The sequence below is a fragment of the Malaclemys terrapin genome, chromosome 4 (assembly GCF_027887155.1).
Source record: "Malaclemys terrapin pileata isolate rMalTer1 chromosome 4, rMalTer1.hap1, whole genome shotgun sequence".
NCBI lineage: Eukaryota > Metazoa > Chordata > Testudines > Emydidae > Malaclemys > Malaclemys terrapin.
In genome coordinates, this window is record NC_071508.1 from 24,298,635 (window position 1) to 24,316,311 (window position 17,677).

Below are 17,677 nucleotides of genomic sequence, written 5' to 3' on the forward strand. Positions count from 1 at the left end.
ACCTATGAAACGATCAGGGTGCATGCACATCCAAGGCGTGTGGAACATTTGCTTCAAAACCGGCCAAAATAAGGCACTGATACCAATGCAAACGTTTTAATTACAAACTCTAGCTCTGGAATTCTTCATCCATTCAGAACTAAACCCATCACTGCATAACTCTGGTGAAAAGCCCCTGGAGATGGAGGAGCTCCTCAAAGTGTGTCAGGAAAGGTTTTATTAACATCATTTAACACTTTTTAATGAGACTCATTTTTCTTTTCTTTTGGCAATTTGGTGCAAAGGTTTACGTGCATGATTCAAAGCAATTTCAAACTTTTTCTTCAAATTAAAAAAAAAAAATCAAAACTAAAGCCAAACAAGTTGGGTGAACAAAATAAATCAAACTTAAAATTCAGGAACTCCAGCTCTTCAAACCAGCGAAGCCCCAGACTTGCACATTGTTCTGAGGCTTTTATGGTGTTTTCCCTGCTTCTTGCATGCCCGCATCAGCACCGTTTCCTCGTAAAGATGAGGAGTTAGCAGCAAATGACCCCCTTCATTGCAATCAAAGGGAGGTGCCACAGCAACACAATGAACTAGATTCTTCAGATCTGATACAACAGGCTGGTCAATATGAAAGTGATGGTCTCCCTGCTTCTTGCTCAAGACCCACAACTATCAGATCAACAACTGAGCAGCAGCAGCAAGTACCCCTTAGCTGCAAACAAAGGGGTCAAAGGTTTGTTGTCAATTCACTTCCAGGCAGAAAAACATTTTCCTCAAAAGAAACAATTTATTTAGAATGAAACAAAATCAGCTCAACTGTGAGCGCATGTTTGAGTGACAGCTACTTTTAAGCTGTGTGAGCCATAAAAAGGGTATTCCTTTACTTTTCCAGAAATCTTGTGTACACAGCACAAAGCAAAGAGGTCATTTTTCCACTTTAAAACACGGGCATTGGCATCACAATAGCAGATACACAACTTTTTTTTTTTTTTTAAAGCTGCCATTTTAGTAAAATGCACAAATACTAAACAGATAAGCTTTCTTCCATCAAGAGGCCCATGTAAATTCCACATGAGCCACAACTTCTCTTCACAAAGGTCCATTAGAGCTTGGAATCCCATGTTATCTTCTGCAGTCCACCAGCGTTGCTTGCAGGAGGAAAGAAAAGGTAAACATTTGTACTGAAACAACAACAGGTTTTCCCCTCCCCACACTATACAGATGAACATAAACGAACAACAAGGCCTTTCTAAGTATTCTACTTGGACTTCGAAAAGCACCAATACCACCCACCGGCACAAAACCTTGAAATGAAGTCACTTTCTATATATAAATGCATGACAAGTAGTGCAGGTTTTTTGGACTGCTGTTAAACTAGGTTTACAGGATTGAAGATATACAGGATTGAAGATATTCAACAGGTTTCTAACAGCTAACAGAACATGTCAAAAATCAGCCACGAGGAAAACCAACTGAATGGTTTATAATTCACTTGATTTTCCTCAAAGGACATTTCCTGAAGGCAACTTCTCAATAAAAACATGAAATGTAGTGTTACATGTTGATATCTTCTAATTTTGCTGTATAATTCCAACAGCAGGATGCAACTCCATTACTGTAGCAAAGAGGTCAAATCAAGGATGCACCTAATAAACAAAACTTAAGATGTTACTATTCAAGTAGTATTTCTAATCCATCATTTTCATACAATTAGAACTGCATGAAATTAAATTCATTTAACATTTTCAAAATAATATGGTTGGTTTTGCTTAAGTCTTATACAAAGACTACTTTTATGTCAAGTTTAATGATTCATTGGAGTAGCTGTCCTTGGTTTTTACTTGTAGAAAGTCATTAAGAACGGGAGGCAGGGGGAAAGAATCCCAAATCCTCTAGTTACACGGCAATGATTTCTTCAAGTCTGGTATCTTTTCATAGTAGGCTCTTAGCAGGCTCCCGATAAGCACTGCTGTCAACACTGAATTGGGAAAGGATATCCCCAGCAGCCTTCACGCAAAACCTCAGAAGTCTTTAGACTCTCACCCTACCATTTTGTTCTCCACTCCCCACTAATACTCAAGGCCCTACACACCACACCTAACATCAGCTAGATGGTTCCTTAAACTACCCAAGGAACTTGTGTTCTCTCTTCTCTGCCCTCCATAGGAGGCTGCCTCCAAAATACCTTCAACCACTATTGGCAAGAAGAGACATCTAACTGAGAACTCATACTTCTTTAAAAAGGTTTAAGACCTATTTGTCTGTGTTGCCTATACCTCTCATCTCCCCTCTGCGATCCTTGCAAGGGTGACATCACTGTCTAAACCACAGGAGTCTATACCTTGCAATAGTTTGAGGTAGCCTTGAGATTCATGTCACAGTGCCAGCAAACAAACAGACTGTACACTAGATTCAAGCAAACAAAGCCATTGGCTAACAGCCAAGAGAGTTGTATAAAGTTTGCGATTTGTAAAAATCTAAAATATTAACAAAAGTATGAGTCACTTGAGGTTCTTTCCCCAAAGCATAAAGCACACTATGAAATGATGATTCAGGAAAGGGACATCCCTTTTCCATGCTAATTCAGTACATTGTAACTAATGAAATATAGGAACATCAGCTGCACACAGCATTAGAAGAGATACTGAGCTCTTACCAGAGCCACATAATGACAAATATAACCAGAAAATGTAACTCTGCTAAATCTGTTTTACTCTATACAGAAGTGGCATTAAATATGGACTTCTGCTAGCAGTCAGCTCTGGCAAGGGAGGTTTAAGTGGACAGTTACTCCAATGCTGTGGGCTTCTATAGCATAAGGGAAAATACAGCCAAAAGAGCTGTATTAGCCAAAAGAGCTGTATTAGAATTGATGCAACCTGTGGCTAAGTGCTGTGTCAAAATGTTGCCTGTCACTTGTTTTGACTTTATGTACCCTTAAAGGGTGTTCAAATCCTTGTTTGCAAAACAGAACAGCAAATAAACCAGATTTAACAGAAGCAGATACCTCATTAAATAAGAAACCAAGAAACCTGGAGTTTGAAGTACAATCTTGTCCATTCCATGTTAATTTTCAGTATAGCACATCTCAAACTCATAGAAGCCAGAGATAATGAACATGACTGCTTAATTTTCAAGGAAAAATGAAAGTGCATCTAGAATGCTCTTTCCTAGGAGGACTTCCCTAAGTGTTAGTTGTCAGAGATTTGCTGATAAATGTACTTTGACCCCAAGTTTGGTTGGTTTCTTTTTAAAAAACAAAAACAAAAAAAACCACACCAACAGGTGTCTGTTGCATATGACAGTAACAAACACTGTTCTTGGCAAGTTTAAAAGTTGAATACAAACAAGCTTACTGCTAGTATTTTACATTTTTGAATTCCCTGTGGTAAAGTTGGATGGGTGGTCTTTAAAACACTAAGAGTAATTAGCCCAGTACTTTAAAGTGATTCTAACTTCCTCCTGCATCACAAATACAATGAGGAAACCCACTGTAAATGCAACAAATGCTTAAAAGACAATGAAATGGGCAACACAGCATCTGTGATGAATTACATAATATGCAACATAGACACCTGCTAAATAAAACAGACATTCTTTGTCACAAGTGGCGAATATGCTGTATTACCTACATCCCTTATGTAATTGGTGCCATTTCCAAAAATACCACAATTCTCACTGTTAATAGCAAGACAAACAGCTGCATTCTGCCTTCTATAAGCCTATTACATTCATACTGAAGGACAATCCACAAGTCCTGGATTTTACTTTCACTAACATTAAGAGTATTAAATGAGGTTTGTAATTTTAGTTTAGAAAAATGTAAGGAGTAGCAAACACTAGTTTTAGTCAGTAGTGAACAATGAATACACTACAGGGTCTGAGTAAGGCAGTGTCACTTTTACACAGCCACATTTCAAAAACCATAGTTTAAACCTAGGCAAAAAGACAACCCAAGTGCAAGATCATGTTCTTGTTTCTACAAAGAGGTTTGTACAGTGTAAATAAGTATATTCATATTTACACTTCGTTTGGGGACTAGCTAAAGTGGGGGCTTTAAAATGATTTGATATCTTTTTTTCTAGGTTTTATCAAGATAATAAGGGAGAAAAGCATAGAGAAAAATTTAAATGAAAATGTACTAGGTTTGGTGAACAAGGTGAACTGCTTTTTCAACATTTTGGAGAACTTTTAATACTCTGCCAAGATGCTAAAAAACACTAGTCCAAATGACTATGAAACCTCACATAATGCCCATTCTACTGTACCTTAAAAAAAAGGTCCTCAGAAGACAGACAGCAGTTTCTTTCTATTAACAAAGATAAAATGGTGATGAAAACTTTACATAGTTTAATTTTCACAGAATTAAAAGCCCTCTCTGAAGAGTATACTTGTTTGGAGTCTGCACGGTGGAATCCACTGTACCTGCAACTCTGAAAAAGGCAGTAAAAACAACAAAAAAACCCACCAAATGATTAGTTGTTCTTAAAGCACCTACTTGTTTCTTGCATACTAGAGTAAGCACAAGACATTCAAGGTCTGTAACAAAGTCCTCGCCTATTTACCAAAATGTTGTTACTGCTACAAACCCAAAGTGCATATATGGGATACAATGGAACTCAGAACAGGAGGAACACACCTGTTAAAAGCACACCTTTTGGGCATGCATTTCTGTGGACTGAGTGAAATCCTCAAATTAATACCTACAAAGGAATTCAATGTTCGAGCTACAGTGTACCACAAGATGAGGTGCTAGTCACCTAAAAGAAATCAACCTTGAGTCAGTCAACTCAAAGTGAAACCATTCAGGTTCCTGATAAAGGACTTATTTAACTTAGGGCTACTGGTCTAAGGCCTTCACAGAATTTCAAAGACTCAAAATGAGTCAATGCCAGTCCACTATCTGGTATGTGGTTTTCTGTTTAAACTACTTAGTGCTTTATATCTGGTCTTTTAAGTTTGTAATTCTAGAGAAGTTTTTAAACCTGCTTTTAAAAAATGATCAAATGAAAAAGAAGTAAAAATTAATAAAAGTGGGAATTTCTCATTTTTAGTTGAAGCAGGCTTAACCTCCCTGCTACCCTCACTGATAAGGGATCCTCAAAATATCCTACTCAGGCTGAAGGCTAAACCTTCCTGGCTTCTAACTATAGAAAAATATAGTTACAGAAAAACAGGCGGGGAAAATTGGCTACAAATAACGATCTAATTAAAAATAATTGTGGGGTTGGCTAAGGCTGTATCCCATAGCACCTGGCACACACTGGAGGGGCTGTGTGGAGGAGAAATAGGCAGGGTTGGATACAGAAAACACAAGGGCTTTAAGATGCACCACGGACAATGATCATGACCAGATAGTCGTCCTCTGATTTGGCCAGGGCCTTGGCCGTGGAGTCCAGGAACTGCTGGGAGAAGTCGCAGGGTGGGAAGGCGTGCAGGACCCCGCTGTTCTCCTTGTCTTTGTTGCCCCCCACAGGGAGGCTGATCACTCCGGCAGCCTGCTTTTGCTTTAGATAGGACACGAGGTTCCTGAGCGGCCTCTGTGTGGAGGTGGTGGCAGCATCACTGGCCCCAGATGAGGAGCGGTTGTCCGAGGTGCCAGGCACAGCCAAGAGGATAGCATAACCATTGGGTCCCGCCACTTTAATACGGCGGGTTACCTCATCCAGCTTGGGCTGGTCCAGGCGGAGACGCTGGGTGATCTTGAGCTGGGCCACTTTGCCACCAGTTGCTCCCTCCACCAGGAGGCTGCTAGCTACACTGAGGTCCCCCTGAAGCAGGTGCATGTTGGACGGGAAGTTGCTATTCTTCAGCAGGAGCATCCCCTGCCAAGCCAGGCATAATTTGGGGGCCCCGCCAGCCTGTGACGTTCCATCTTGCTGCTGCTGCTTCTGGGGTGGAGGTTTGAGCCGGGACCCTCCACCACTGCCCCCTTCTGTGGTACGCTCGTCCTTTTTGGCTGGGCTCTTGCACTCCTGGGCAGCAGCTGCTGTGGAGGTGCGGTGCTTTCTCTCTCTTTCAGCAGAGTTTTTCCGGTCACGCTTTTCATTCGGACCTCGTTCAAGACTGCCCCTGCGTGGTTCCCGGACAGGTGATGGTCGCTCCAGCAGGAGCAAACGGGAGGATAAGCGTTCTGTGTCACTAGCGTAGCGCTCCCTGCTCCCACCAAGGTCAGGACTGCGATCTGGGGGAGAGGCCGTGGCCAAACAATGTCGCTTACGGGACACAGCTGAACGCTCGCTATCTGGAGAGCGGTCTAAGTGCCGTCCACCATCCTCTGCCAGTCTTCGCTTCCTGGGTTGGTCCCTACTGCTGCTGGTGCCACCCAGCTCCCTCTCTCCTCGGTCCCGCTCCAGGGACCAGCCATCCCGCCGGCGCTCCAAACTTTCCAGTGGGTCGTAGGCAGCTGCTCGATTGCTCCTGTCCCGTACAGGAGGTGGTGGTGGCACCCAGTCTGCCTCAGGATAGAGATCTCTCTCGCGGTCTCTATAGAGCAGTGGTGGTGTCCTGTCCCGTGCCCCCCGAAGTGGGTCTGGGGGAGCCCCACGGTGAGCCCCAAAGGCAGCTGCCTCTGCTACTAGCTCATAGTGGGCAGGCGGTGGTAGGGTCAGAGGTTGCAAGTAGGGTTGCTGGTAGCGATGCTCAGTGTCAGCAAAGTCCACTCGGAGGCGGCGGTCTGGGCCACCCAAAGGGAAGCCACGCATGTGGGCACAAGCGGCCTGAGCTGCATCCAGGCTCTCATACTGAATGTAAGCCCATGAGTCACCTTTACGATAGTCAATAGTGCGAATGGTGCCAAAACGGTCAAACTCCCTTGCCAGGGCAGCCAGTGGCACCCAAGGCCCAAGGCCCCCCACCCAAAGCCTGGTGGTAGGAGTGGCTTTGCCGTAACCAATTTTGATAGGGTTGCGCAGCAGCACCTTTCCAGACATGGCTAGCTTGGCCCGGTGTGCCATGTCCAGATTTTCAAATTTGAGGAAGCCATAGGTGCTGGTCTGGCCACGACCCGGACGCTTGATGTCCACTTCTGTGATGACCCCAAAGCGGTCAAAGGCCCGGCGCAGGTCCGACTCGCTCACTGTGATGTCCAGGTTGCCCAGGAACAAAGTGCGATTGGCTCTCTGATCATCCTCAGGACTGATCTCCTCCTCACCAGCAACTCCAGCACCTCCTCCTCCTCGGAAGCCCCCAGCCGCTGCCACTCCAGCCACTCGCTCCAGCCCATAGGCTGGCCGCACACGGGTATCATAGAAAGCCCCGTAGTCTCGCTCCCTCTCTAGCTCCCTGGGCAGGGGAGGTGGCGGGGGCAGGCGGCCCAGAGCGAGTTGCTGTAGCCGGTAGTCTCTGTAGCCCAGGCCCCCTCCTCCACCCGCCGGCGACAGCGCCCTCTGGGTTGCTCCGGCCGGGGGGTGCCTGACAGCTGCGGCCGCTGCAGCCGCCACGCCCACGGCCGCGGCCCCGTAGGGAGAATGAGAATCCTTGTCCAGCAGGGCCGGGGAGCGGCTGCTGCGGCGCCGGCTGCTCCCCCCGACATAGACCGCTTCGATCTTGAGCGGCCGGTCGTAGAGCACCAGGCGGCCGCGGGCGTGTTTGGCGGCGCGGGCGTCCTCCGGCCGGCGGAAGTTGACGAAGGCCACCCGCTCGTCGCTGGCACCGGTGCCCGGCGGGAGGCGGCTGATCTTGACGCTGACGTCCCCGAAGCGCTTGAACTCGTGGAAAAGCCCGTCCTCCACCGCCTCGTCGCTCAGCGCCGAGCCCAGCTCGCTGATCTTCAGCGTCTTGTACTCGCCGCTCCCGCCACCTCCTCCCGCCCCGGCCGACTCCGACGAGGAGGAGGGGGCCGGCGGCGCCCGGGACTCACCCCCGCCGCCCCGGCTGCCGCTGCTCCGGGACGACTCCGCGTTCTTGCTGCTGCTGTAGCCGTGGCGGCCGGAGCTGGCCGCCGCCCCCGACTCGTACTCGCGGCTCCCGCCCCGGCTGGCCTTGTCCAGGTGCAGGCCCCGCCGGCTGCTGCTCTCACCGGAGCCGCCCGCCGCTTTTCCCCCGTTGCTGCCGCCCGCGCTGGAGCCGCCGGGCTTCTTGCTGCTCCGCTCGGCCCGGGCCGAAGAAGAGGAGGAGGCCGAGTCCTCGCCGCCGCCCCGGGACCGTTTGGCCTTGGCCGGGGAGCGCTCCTTGCCCTTCATGGCGGCAAGCACCTCCGGGACGGGTTCCCTGACTAACCGCCGCGCTCACACACCCGCCGCCATCTTGGAACCTGCCGCGGAAATGAACCCCGCCCACCTGTCACCCATTGGACAGTTAAATCATCACCCGCTCCCCTCATTGGAGAGTGAGTCTGTCAGTAATAAGTGGCCCCGGCGTTCCCAAGGTTCGCCAGCGGAAGACCCACCCTACAGCATCACGCTGACGTTGTGATTGGCAGGGAGGTCTGTCTCTCGTTACAGATTCTCGCGCTCTCATGGCTCACAAGCGGATAACCCACCTTGAAGGCTCTTATTGGACAGCTATGGAATCGCAGCGTTCTGATTAGACAGTCAGTCTATCAATCCTAACGGTTCTCGCGCTCTTGCTCCCCTACTCTTTAACGCTCCTTGGTCAGGTGGCATAGTCTCCTTTCTCTGATTGGTGGAACTATCTGTCATTTCTAACGGTTCTACTTGTAAAAAGAAGAACAGGAGTACTTGTGGCACCTTAGAGACTAACAAATTTATTAGAGCATAAGCTTTCGGACGCATCCGAAGAAGTGGGCTGTAGTCCACGAAAGCTTATGCTCTAATAAATTTGTTAGTCGCTAAGGTGCCACAAGTACTCCTGTTCTTCTTTTTGCAGATACAGACTAACACGGCTGTTACTCTGGTTCTACTTGTGGCCCCAACATCCCGCCCCGCCATTTCCCATTGGTCAGAGAACGTTTCACCCCTTACATTTAATTAGATGAGGGTTCCCTCAATCTTAACGAGTCGTCGCGAGCCACAGTGATCCCGCCCCCCGCTCTCATTGGTCACCCAAAGCCTTGCCCTAGCGATATGGTAGGCTGAAGTCCACGTCTCTCCCGTCTAATCGCGGGTCGTAGCTTGTCCCGCCCCAAAGTCATCATTGGTCGGTTGAAATCTTCCCCAACCATCTGATTGGATGGTAACGACAGGCCCGCTCCACGGATAGGCCGCGGGAGATGTCAGTCATGCTAAGTCTGGCAGTCAGGAAGAGGTGCACACGCACGTGTTGCTGGCCGCCCCATGCCTCCTGCCTGCGCTAGAGCTGGGCGGGGCGGGAACTGGGTGTCTGCCCCCCCACCCCCGACCGCTACTCGACCCCTGCACAGTTCGAGATTTTGACATTTTTCTCCGAATCAGGCGAAAAGTCAAAATCTCGAAAACGTTCACGAGCCGGTGATCGTGGGGTGGGGGGAGAGCTCAGGATCGGGCGCGGTAATCCCGTGAGCTATCCTGGGGTTGGGTCCACTAATCTTGGGCGGAGACCAGGATCGGGCCCAGTAATCCTGGGAGAAATCTTGGCATCAGGTCCAAGCAATGTGAGGGAGCCTGGGATCAGGCTCAGTAATCCAGGAAAAAGTAGATCATGTCTGATAATTGGGGGGCGGGGGTAGGATTCGTCTGATAATATGCAGGGGAAACCCAAATTTGTGTCCGATAAACCTTGGGAACACCTGGGCTCAGGTTGATAATCTGGGAACAAAATGGGTTTGGGTCCTGTAATTCAGTGATAGCCCAGGATTGGGTCTGATAATATGTGGGGGGGGGACCCATATCATGGCCAAGAGTCTGGGGAAAAACATCTGGATTGGATCCAATAATATGGGAAATACACCCATATTGGGTTTGATAATCTGAGAAAAAACCCAGATCACATCCCTATACTGGAGTGGGGGGGAGGTATCTAGATTGGTTTGATAATCTGGGGGGGAAAAACCTGATTGAGAAAAGGGGATCAGGTCTGTCAACATGTTTCTAATATGACCTTTTAAAAATTGTATTAATTAACTAAAATTTTGAAATAAAATGTCCCTTTGAACTAGTAAAATGATATTTTTGCTTTGCAAACGTCCAAACTGATCATTTCAACAATTGCCCATTGTTTTTAATTCAAAATTTTTTAAAGTGGGAGATTTGTCGAACCCAAATCTTTTCCACCAGTAGTTTCAGTCCCTGCCCTGAAGAGCTAACAATAAACAAGCGAGATAGGGTGGGAGAAAAGCATACAAGCTCCAAGCAGATGAGTGGGAGCTGAGCCACAGAGTCCCTAATCCAAAGACCACTGAATTCAGTCTTTCCACTGATTGAAGTTGAAATGGGTTTTGGATTAGACCCAGGGAAATTAAGCAACTCACTCTAGAGCCCCATAGAGAGTCTGTGGCAAAGCCAAGAGCCAAACTAGCTTTCAGTTCCACACCTTAACCACAAAAGCACCACCCTTCTCTATTTTCCATGTCTCTGGAGAGCAGAGGCAATGAAATGCGTGAGCTTTCCTTTTTAAAGGGCAAGACTTTAAGTGTCTTTTTAAAACCCCGATTGCCAAATCCTCTTACTTCAAAGGGCATCGTCCTCCAAATGTGAGACAAGAGACAGATGTGGATGAATGGGCTGATTTTCATCCTCCTTTAATAGCTGCCTTTCTAAGGAACTGCAGCAGCTGTTTCCTCAACACTCTTAAAAACATCACTAACCATAGAGGGCAAAACTAAAGGGGGATTATTAACTCAAATAGCTTGCTATAGATACGTTCTCCCTTACTAAATTTTATTGAGGGGACTGCTGGGCCCAGGCCCCGCACAATTCTTCTGCCAGTTATAATAGCCAACGTTAGAAACAACCTAAGGGGAAGAAAAAGAGTGAATAATTAAGTCACTGCTACAGTATAATTTAAGTATTATGTTTGTATCTTAATTTTTCTAATCCTGCCCCCACGCCTTCCCAGTAAGAGGCTGAATACAGTGGAACTGCTGGTATTCTCCTGTACTGGGACCTGCATCTCCTGCATGCAACACATAACAATAACTAGCTCTTATATAACATTTTTCATCAGTAGAACTCAAAATGCGTCACTATCTTTAATGTATTTATCATCACAATACCCCTGTGAGGCTGGACAATGCTATTAGCCCCACTGTACAGCTAGGAAAACAGAAAGGCTAAATGACTTGTCTGAGGTCACACAGGAAATCAGTGGCAGAACAGGGAATTGAACATTGGTCTTTTATGATGCTTCAGTCATCAGCCAGGCTCTGAGGAAAGCATATAACCATGGCAGTAGAATCCACAAACTCATAAATGAGGCAGAGAATTGCTTGAACTGGCTGGCACTTGGCGCCTGCAGGAGCAATGAGGTTCTCCCAGAAGATGAGATGAGAATCGTTTTGGAGAAAGCTCAGACAGTCAGAAAAGCATTTGGAGCTGTGGAGAAGGCACACAGGGAAAAGCGACGGGAAGTGCAGAATGGGCAGGCAGGCTTCATGAGCAGCGCCCAATCACTGCACCATTACTTGCTAGAGCTTGTATAGTGCTCTTCTCATCCTGCCCTCCCCCTCCCTCCCGCAGGAGCGCAGAGGGAAAGGGGAGCTCCAGAATGCCTCTCACACCCCCATTTGGACACCCCTGGCTCAGGGTTCTGTGTCTAGGGCATGCAGGGAGACTGCTTGTTCTCAATTCCCCACCCTGGTTTTGGGGGTGAGGCTCTGATGCGCACTGATGGGGCCTATTCTGCATTCCCCAGTGATCTCCGTGCTTGTGGTATGAACTGAACAACCTCTCTTTGGTCTCAGGGCTGTTTGCCTGAGTCATGTCAATTCTCAGCCCCCTTACAGTCGCTGAGCTGTTTGCCTGTAATACGGACCAAGTAGACCCGGTCTCAGCTCCCCTCTGACTCAGCACACAGGGACTTAGGCGTGGCAATACGCAGTGTTACCAGTCCTCAGTTTTAAATGCTTAGGAAACCATTGGAAGAACAATGGGATCCCCTAAACCTGAGTTAGGTGCTTAGGCTCCCTCTTCAGTGAATCGGGAGAGACAGGCACCTAAGAATGGGATCCCCTGGAGATGCTGCCGAGGGGGTGGGGGGCCATGCTAAGCCCTGCCCTTCACAGAGTTTGGTCCCTATCTCTGCTTGTGACCCTACCTCTGCCACCAACAGTCCTGTGGATACGTTGCTGCTGCTCGGTTATATGAGGTAGAGCTGTCCTTTGCCTGTATATTCTAGATGTGGGTGAAAGGATAGAAATGTACCAGTTTGCATATGCTCCACATTCCCTTGTGTAGCTAAGCAGTGTGGTGGAAGAGTGTATTGATTCACACGGAGATTTCACGGGAATCCTTCTGAGAGGTCTCTAAGAAACTTTCCTGCAGGTACTTGCCAATCCTCTGCTGTAGGTTCCGTGGCAGAGCTGCTTCGTTCCTTCCCCCTTTGTAGGAAACTTTCCCTTACCAATCGGCAATCACTTGTGCTGGGACCAAAGCGGCACACAGGAGAGCAGCATAGGGTCTGAAGCTGCATGATGCATCCTTGCTTACCCTCTGGAGTGAGATATCGGCTTCAATGACCCTCGCCTGTGGAAAATGGTGGCAGAATTTACAATACTGTCCCTAGTTGCCTGCAGTGATTCCCTTAAAAAACTACCCAGACCAGCGGTTCTCAAACTTTAGCAACCCAGGGACCCCCATTTTGATTTAAAAATTTTTCACAGACCCCCCAAACCCCCTGCTCAGCCCCAGGCTCCACCCCCCACTCCACTCCACCCCTTCCCTCAAGGCCCCACCTCTTCCCACTCCCGCTTCACCCCTGCCCTTCCTCTTCCCCACCTCCTTCCACCCCTTCCCCTGAGTGCGGTCCGTCCCCATTCCTCCCCCTCCCTTCCAGCGCCTCCTGCATGCTGCTGAACAGCTGTTCCCTGGTGTGCGTGAGGCGTTGAGAGGGAGGGAGAGCAGTTGAGGGAGGGAGGTGGAGGAGTTGATCAGCGAGGCCTGCAGACCACCTGGAGTACACTTGTGGAACCCCAGGAGTCTGCAGACCCCAGTTTGAAAAACTTTGCCCATCTTGAGCACCAAACATCACTCCCCCCACCCCCTCAGACCATGTTTAGGGTGTTCACCAAGATGTGTGCTTGCCAAGGGACAGTGGGAAAGCGATTTGTAAAAAGAGGTATATTTTACTATAATGATTCAATGCTGTGCATGAACTAAAAATCATGCTTCTGTTTCTTGTTTCTTGTGCTTAAGCAGATGTGGCCTTCAGGGGAAACCCCTATACACCGGCGGCGTGCCTCTGCTAGATAAGGAAGCACCCAAGGTGCAACAAGGAGGACAGGTGCAGGCTGCTATGACCATGGGAATATTTTCCTCATTTAGGGCTAGCCAGCCATAAAGGCAGCACCAGCGCACTTTTAATCTGCCAAAGGCACATTCTTTGGTCACTCTGCACCTGCTCAGCCTATTGTTGAAGCACTCCTTGCTGCTGTCAGGTTTCCTGTGTAAGACTTCATGAGCCATGGGAGTAAGGGGTACGCTGGGTCTCCCAGGATCACTTGGGCATTTCAACGTCCCCCATTGGAATCTGGGAAAGAAAGTCCCTGCTTGCAGCTTTCTGTACAGGCTAGTGTTCCTAAAGATGGGCACACAGCAGGTCAGGCAATTCTGATTCCTGTTCAGAGTGGGAGTTCATGATATACTGCGTGACCATCCGTGATGTGTGCTTTACTGTGACCACAACAGTAGAGAGCAGTGCAGAATCCATCCTTTCAGACAGAGATGGCGGGCGCACAATAAACAGGGGCTGTTGAAAAATGCTGCAAAATGCAATCAGAAGCTCATGGAACGATGGGACAGAAAAAACTGCATCATGGGACGTTGAGCCTGCACCCATGATGCACTGGGATCCACTCCGCCTTCCCACAACTCCTAGCTGCAGAAGGTGGCGAGTAGCACAATGGGATGCTACCCACGGTGCACTGCTCTGATTGTCGATGCTAGAGCACCAACTGTGGATGCGCTCTGCCAACAGGAGTGTTGTGTGAACATGCCCAAATGATGTAATTATACCGTTTTTTAATTATCGGTGTAACTTGCGTCGACAAAACTGTGTAGTGTAGACAAGACCTTAGTGAAAGCTGATGGCTCTGCTTTAACCTGCCCTGCAGAGTGTTCACTTTTTGTGGGTTTAAATTACACACCCTAATCTTGAGTCAAGCTAGTTTTTGCAGAGTCTCTCCTTTTATCATAGTATCAGAGGAGAAAAAGGAAAGGAACCAAAGGGAAACCAAATGTGGTTTATTGATGCTTCAAACTCAAGACCCAATACTATTCAACTCTAGAGTTGGTTGAAATCTGTTCATCAGCAAAAAGAAAGAAAATACTTGGTTTTGTTGAAAAATAAAAAATTCTGTGCAAACTTATAAAAGTTTTGAGATCCTTTTGATTTTTTCCCCCTGAAAATACATACATTTTTTCACCTAGTTCTACTCAGCTCTCTATTTACCCACCTGTGAAATAAGTTTGATAGTAGTTACCTATCTCACTGTGATGTTGGAAGCCTTAATCAATGGTGAGCACCTTAATAATAATTAAGACAGTGTTTTTCATCTCCATGCACTTCACTGAGGGGGTGGACCCAGTATCATTTCCCCTGTTTTACAAACATGAAAAGCGAGGTACGGAATGGTGAAATGAATTGCTAGCGATCACAGAGCAAGTCTATGGCAGACCCAGGGCTAGAACTCAAAACCTCTGACGCCCCGTTTTGGGCTGTAGACACTCTATCCAAATGAAACTTTAATAATAGTTAAAGGAAATACTGCAGTTATTTTAAAATGTCTACAATCTCTTCCAATGCTGGAAATCTGGACACTACAGCAGGGTGCTAATCAGGAGAACCAGAAAGTGAAACTGACCAGTTTTGTTTCACAGGTCAACCTGATGTACAAACAAGCAAACAAAGTGTTTCACAACAAGGGGGAGGCAAAGTTGCCATAATCCCCAGGGGGAAAAGAAAAAAAGGAGAGAGAGAGAGAATTCATTTGATAAAGCAGCAATTCTATCCAATCAGTCCAAAAAGGTCTGAAATATCCAGTTTTGCTCTCAAGAGCGGAAAGTATGATAGTCACTTACTGTGTTTCTGGCTGCAAAGTCCACATTAATCCATGTGTCATGTAGCCATGGAAATAAAATGGCTCCCCAGCTGCAGCTTAGTACAAACCAGAGGTGGAACTGAATGAGATTCTTTTTCCTGACAGTCCACTGGATGGCGTTTCTCCCCATCTTTATCATCTCTTTTCAAAGGAGCTGGTATCCTATAACACAGGGATCTGGGGGCTGGATTTCCAATGAGGGGTAAAGAACACCAATGTGTTAGTCTTCTTTATGCACAATATGCCTCAGGTGGCACGTGACCAGGATTCATCACCAAATTTGGTCCGCTGGTTGGATTATTAGCTTCCCCGGCTTAGGCTGGGTACTGACAGGGAGTGCGACATGAACACTGATCCATGCCCCACAAGTGTTAGTAGGGACCCAGGAGTGATCAGAAGTGTATACTGGAAATATAAATCTGGCTATGTCTGCGTCTATGGAAATTAGAGTCTCAAAGTTACCTTAAGACGTGTATCAGAGACAGACCCGTATGTAATTAGTTGCACAATCATAGGGGAGGTAGGCTCATGCAGATATAATTGTCCTGGGATGTATGGAAGACACATGCACAGAGGTATAGCCGGTGTCCTAGAAACAAATTAAGGGTTACTCAAGAATCTATTTCCAAATCACATTGACCATTATTGTCCATTTGGAGCTGCTTTACTGGGTTTGGAGTAGGGTGAGGTAGCAGGAGAACATATAAGACTTGATTTCAGTTTTATGGACTAGATTCTGAGCTGGTATAAACTGACAAAGTTCCCCTGACTGCTACATTACTTTGCAACAGCAGATGATCTGGTCCTGTGTCTATTCAGAATTTGTGATGGTCCTATTTTCTTCATCTGCTGCAGTTTAAAAGTGAAATATACAGTAATTACTTAAAAGCATCAGATGATGATTCATAGTTTAAAAGACACACTGGGTGAGTAATGGCCATGTATCCTTGAAGGGCCATCCACAGAGTAATGTGACATTTAATGCGATTTCAATTTTGCTTCCAAGTTGCTCTTTTTAAATTGGATGTCCTGCGATTTTCCATCTCCATTTGAACTGCAGTTAGATACCTGATTTCTGTAGAAAGAGCCCAATTGCTGGTTGTTCAGCAGCTTCAGTACATTGCATAAGAGTTTTGGCACTGATGGAAGGAAAGGCAGCATTTTGGGAGCCCTGGAAAATGGAGGTTTTTTAATCAGCCCAAGAGGAGGGGTATACTGCAAGCAGCAATCTTCCCCTCATGCTTATTACAGAAGTGCTCTGTATCCGTACACAGTTAAGGTGTCAGCAGATGGTTCTTAGGAATATGTTGCATGGTTTGTGGGTTTTGTAGGACCAATGAAACTTGTCTACTGCAAGTGGCTTCCTTTGGTAGCGCTTTGCAATATTGCCCAAGGCAAGGGGGCATTTCAGACTCCATGCCCATGGAAACACAGCCTTTCTGCTAGGCTTGCCCACTGATGCTGGTTGTGGGGATGGGTTTTATGATGTGTGCACATGACCATCAAATTCATTTCACACAAGGACACTCAGCACCTCCGTGACTGGGACTGGCACTAGCAACCTTGATTTTACAACTCAGGCTGCTTCCAACGGGCTCAGCCATTTAGCCCCTGACCGTTCTGCTACTTGGAATCAACTTTGACAGGGAGTTGAGAGCCACCACTCACCTGCTTCCCCTCATCCTAAGCCATATGCAGCTTGTGACAGGGTTCACTCACCACTGTGGCACCTCCTGCTAGCTGTCTTGGGGATTAGCTCAGCATATTAGTGCGCCCTCTTCGGGTGGTGCCTCACCACTGCCACTCCTGCTCTAGGACCCACATCTCTCGAAGGACCATGGCATCCTCTTCAGCGGCACAGCCCTCCGGCCCTGCCACACACTGTGCTCCCACCTTCCGGGGGACCTGCAGTCTGCTGTTCAGCCACTTCCCATAGTGGCTACTGCAACCAGTTGTCTGGCCACTTCCTTGTGGCATCAGCATCCTCTTTGCCCTTGCCTCAGGGCTCAGCCTGCAAACCCCAGCAGCCAGCTGGGAACTGCCTCTTGCTCCCCGTTAGCAGCACTGCTCTGTCCAGGGTTCTGGCAGTTCTCTCAGCCCTCCAGAGACACAGTCCTTCCTCCCTGCGCTCCCAGCAGAGAGCTGCCTTCCTCTGCCCTGCAGCTCCCTTTTTATATGGGCCTGCTTGGCCCTGATTGGCAGCTCCCTTCAGTCCTTCTGTGATTGGCTGCCTCCTGCACAGCCTCCCTAGGGCTCTATTAGCCCCTTAGAGCCCAGTGTGGGGCAGGCGCCCCATCACACAGCTGTTGCTGCCGCTCCATTCTAAAGAGTTGTTCTTGGAAAAGCAGAACAATCAGTTTGACATGGGAGGAAATGCAATGAGGATTATCAGGCCAGATCCTCAGCTGGCGTAAATTAGTGTCATTCCATTGAGTAATGTTGATTTACACCAGCTGAGGATCTGTCTTCTGCCTGGCTGGAACTGTTATAACCATCTAGGTTTCCATTATTCAGGAAGTTGCATTTTAGTCACAGCTGGTGCTTAGGGATGTCAAA

At 47.6% G+C, this 17,677-nt stretch overlaps 1 protein-coding gene across 1 annotated transcript; it reads right to left on the bottom strand.

Annotated features, from left to right (window-relative positions):
- Positions 1 to 282: 282 nt before the first annotated feature.
- Positions 283 to 8,239, bottom strand: RBM15 (RNA binding motif protein 15). The gene has a single exon (XM_054028400.1). It carries the CDS (start codon positions 8,169 to 8,171, stop codon positions 5,310 to 5,312), a length of 2,862 nt encoding a protein of 953 aa, XP_053884375.1. The 5' UTR covers positions 8,172 to 8,239; the 3' UTR covers positions 283 to 5,309.
- Between the last annotated feature and the right edge of the window lie 9,438 nt (positions 8,240 to 17,677).